Genomic DNA, 4,314 nt, shown 5'->3' with positions numbered 1-4,314 from the left:
ATAATACTAAACAGCCTAAAACTACATCGGGTACGTGAATCTGTAGTACCTGATACGACAACGACTCCATCTGCGTTATTTAGCTGTAGCTGCTGCGGGCGCACGCGTTTTGTATGCCAACCTTCACGATCAGCGTTCACACTTTTGCTCTTTAGCTGTTGGCCATGCGCGAAAAGTTTGTGCCTTTGCCCTTTAGCCGATGGCTGTGCTGACATTTTAGCCGTAAAATAACAGCTGTGTAACGCTATGGAAAGTAGCACACTCCGGCTTGTTTGTGATTGGGCGACGGCGTGCACACCCTCGCTACTGACACAACCGCTCGCACTCACATAATCCGATGGCCTGTTCGTCACGCGACTCGCAAGGCCGACTGCGATGCTTCGGTTTGTTCACGGGCTGGTGAGTCGGTTGCGCCCCCCTCACGTGGAGAAGACGTAGAGGGACGGATGGACGATGATGCAAACGAAATATCTGCGCGGTAGCGCGCCCGTGCTCGCGTCTATACATTGCCGACGCAGCAATCCTGTGTGATGGGTAGGAGTGCCGCTGCTGCTGCTGCTGCTGCTGCTGCTGCTGCTGCTGCTGCTGCATGATCACATCGTTCGGCGCGGTTGCGTCATCTTTCATGGTAACAGAACAATAGTAAGGTAAATAGACGCGTTCTAGTTCTGGCTGTTGTGGAATGCAATGCAAATCTGCGAAGCGGCTGCGTGCAGGTAATGCTGGTAGTTTCTATAGGGAACGGATGTGTTTTCCACCGTCAGAAAATGACTGGTAAAAGTGCATGTATATATGTACGCGTTGTGTTATGTCAATATATATAGACTATATTATGACACTCCTGGTGTTATGTGTAGCGTGTTCGTAGCCGAGTTACGGAAAGGCTGCATCCTTGAGCAGTCGGCTGAAACGCGAACCATACCCCCAACGCTTGCTTTTTACTGTAGTTGTATCTAAACTAGTGGAAATCGTCGATTGGGGGCGAATGTCGGGCTCACTTATGCTGAGAGGGTCTATGTCCCCCGGGGTACTGCCGGAACGTACCCTGGTACTATCTAATATGCCGGACCGTACCTCGCCTACTCCACTAACGAGTCTAGGGAGTCGCCTACGCCTACTCCCTAACCCGAACCCGAACCCTAACCCTAATCCTAACCCTAATCCTAACCCTAACCATATCAAATAATGACCAGGGTACGTTCCGGTATACCGGACCGTACCCAGGGTACGTACCGGCAGTACCCTGGGGGACATAGACCCTATGAGCCTCACTTATAGAGAATCGAGTAGACAAATTCCGTATGTGCGAATTTCCGCAATGTGAGTAACCGTACATTTTTTAATTAATCTAGCTCCTTCATGATCTTGCAGTGCAAGCAAATGAGGGTTTTGTAATTATCATTGTATATAAACAGACCCAGTCGAATTGATAACAGGAGATAAAAAAAAGTTCACAAGTTCGAATGATCAGTTAGTTTCTTCCTTTGCGTGGACAAAGGATGTAGCTGGGGTTTTATCAGGGGTCAGCCAGGGGCCAGGGATGGGTTGTATGTAGCAGCTAAGCGATTTATATGCTTCAAGGGTACATGTACGAATGTGGGCACGTGTTTATTATTTGGTGTGAAGTTAGAGAAGAAGAGATGTTTAATAATATTGATTATCACCGCTATTCTTATTTATTACAATTTTTACTGTGGTACGTATATATTGTTTTACATAATTTGTTATATTTTTTGCATTAGCTTCCAATAACTGGGTTTGATATCCCTAGGTCATGATGATTTCCTTCCAGGGTTTACACGAGCACACACACGCACACGCACACGCACACGCAAACGCACACGCACACGCACACACACACACACGCACACACACACACACACACACACACACACACACACACACACAACCTTAGTGCGCGCACACACACACACGCACAACACGCACGCACGCACGCACGCACGCACGACACACAAACACACACACACACGCACACGCACACAACACGCACGCACGCACACACAGTTGGTTTGATCCATAATATTTCTTAGACTGCAGCCAAGCTAGCTCCAAGAAACGGTATTGCTAGGGTTAGAATACAAGGTGTATTGACGTTAGTCACACAGCCTGGTCGGGTTACAGCCAAGCGTGCTATTGCGTTTGTGAAAATATGTGTTTGTGCCCACCACGTTACCCCACCTGATGGGTTCACTAAAAATGTTAGGCTTTGCTTCGTAAACAACATACAGCTATCCGGGGGGGGGGGGGTCACCATTACTGTAGTACTTGGTGTATCCAGGTGCTTTTCTTAATAGATATAGATCATATCAAGAGTACATAATAGAGATAGAGATCTCTATTATTTACTCTTGATCATATACTGTGATAATAATATCTAATACATTTTATAGGGCATTTGCATGTGTATATATATAAGAGTGTAATAGTAATACTGTACATTCCTTTTTATTTGTTTTATAGACGCGCTACCCTGGAAGCTTCATGCAGATGGACCTGCGATACATCACAATGGCAGTCGTCCTCTGCAAAGCTGCGACCAACCTGCAGTGCCCTCTAGCTGTTGCTCGATCATCACAAGTTCGTCGACATCTCAGCTTTTGCACCAGTGATCACCTCACTAATTCAATTCCGAGGAATATCTGCTTCGCACAATCGCGACGAAGCGGAAGAGCTCAAGTAGCTTGTCCGGTAAACGACGTCAAGGTCAGACTACCCCGGCACGTTACCGTCAGTCGAAGGGTCTATTCGAGGGCTTCCGATCCGCTGTGCAGAAAGCAGCAGCTGCAGGAATTATTCCTAATAGACACCGAAGTGGAGATCGAGTCACAGATGCATCAGCACGAGTTTGCGCTAGAGGAATCTGCGAACGGCGCCGAAACGAACAATGCAACAATCGAAAGAAAATCGCAGTGTGATGGGGAAAATGAAGAGAATGAGGTGAACCCAGAGTGCAACACAGGTATTTAATATCTCAGAACGAAGGTGTATATACTAGGGCCCCCTCTGGATGCTTTAAAGTTTGAGCCAAGATTTGAGCCACCTAAGTTATTTTTTAGCCACCAATGAAAAACCATAGCCACTGTACACGTTATCGTTTGTGCTAACCAAGGCATAATATTTACTATCTCAGAACGAAGGTGTACAATGATAAGTGCAATATTAAATCAAGACCACAAGAGATTTCTCACAAATGAAGTCTCTAGAGGTGGTGCAAAATACACATAAAGGTCGCGAAAGCTGAGTCCGGCACGGTATTTTACACGCCGCTTAAAAAACAGCAATCGACTGTGTCTCGTATCGACGTAAGAGTGCGAAGTGACTGTGTGAGGCAGAGATTGCTCAGATAAGTTCTCGTGTTATTTACTGCAGGTCTGAAGCGGGAGTGGCATCTCACGGCGTTGGGGAAGAAGCATGCGCGGGTGCCACAGTGCGGAGTGGAGGTGAGCATCATGTCGTACAACGTGCTAGCGCAGCAACTCCTGATTGGCAACAGTTTCCTGTACGACCACTGCCATCCGAACGTGCTGAAATGGAGCTTCCGTTGTCGCAATCTCCTGAGCGAGATCACTGACGCCAATCCAGACGTAAGCATCGCAGCAACAAGACCCGGGGTTAATGCACTTGTTCTAAATTAAATGGTGCCTTGCATGGGTAAACATCGCTTATCTATGGTGCAGTAAATGTCAGAGTGAAGTAAATAATCGGTCAGTTACTCACAGGTTACTTACACAGCGATGCATACGATTTTCATGCATATGTTTATACTTACAGTTTAGATTAAATGTCATGTATACAATGTGTGATTCAATACATGTCTTCTACGAAAAGCCTTCCTATGAATTCCAATACAACAAGTCGCTTCTATTAAGCCAATGTACACGACGATGTAGGTACAGTTATGGATAACTGATTAACAGAAATTGTACCCCCAGCATTGATAAATGAGAGATAAAGCCAAGATTACAATCTCCGGATGTCAACAACCTCTGTACTCTGCCAGTGTGTTAGGAAAAGTGGCAGGCAGTAAAAATTCCCTTTTAAATCCGATAGTGTAATCTATGGTGATACGTGTGAGTATGTATAACAGATAATTGTATAGAATAATTGGGTATACATTGTAATTGTAATTATATAGATACATTAATTTGTGCAAATTGCCCTACAGGTATTGTGCATGCAAGAAGTGCAGGAGGATCATTTTCAAGAATTCTGGGAGCCACAGCTGGCAAGCTTAGGTAAGGTCTCATCTCTCTCTATTTCTCTCTATCTCTCTCTCTCTCTCTCTCTCTCTCT

General features: G+C 45.7%; 1 protein-coding gene across 1 annotated transcript in view; it reads left to right on the top strand.

Annotated features, from left to right (window-relative positions):
- LOC106808992 (protein angel homolog 2-like) overlaps window positions 1-4,314 on the top strand; it is an 8,139-nt gene that overhangs the window by 1,181 nt on the left and 2,644 nt on the right. Inside the window, exons 2-4 of the mRNA XM_014811927.1 lie at window positions 2,482-2,980; window positions 3,391-3,605; window positions 4,187-4,256. Coding sequence (XP_014667413.1) covers window positions 2,503-2,980; window positions 3,391-3,605; window positions 4,187-4,256 — 763 coding nt within the window. The 5' untranslated portion in view covers window positions 2,482-2,502. The remainder of the gene's footprint in view (window positions 1-2,481; window positions 2,981-3,390; window positions 3,606-4,186; window positions 4,257-4,314) is intronic.

The sequence above is a fragment of the Priapulus caudatus genome, unplaced genomic scaffold, assembly GCF_000485595.1.
Source record: "Priapulus caudatus unplaced genomic scaffold, Priapulus_caudatus-5.0.1 Scaffold321, whole genome shotgun sequence".
Taxonomy (NCBI): Eukaryota; Metazoa; Priapulida; class Priapulimorpha; order Priapulimorphida; family Priapulidae; genus Priapulus; species Priapulus caudatus.
Note: the sequence above shows the minus strand (reverse complement) of the source record. Positions and strands in the feature narration are given on the sequence as shown.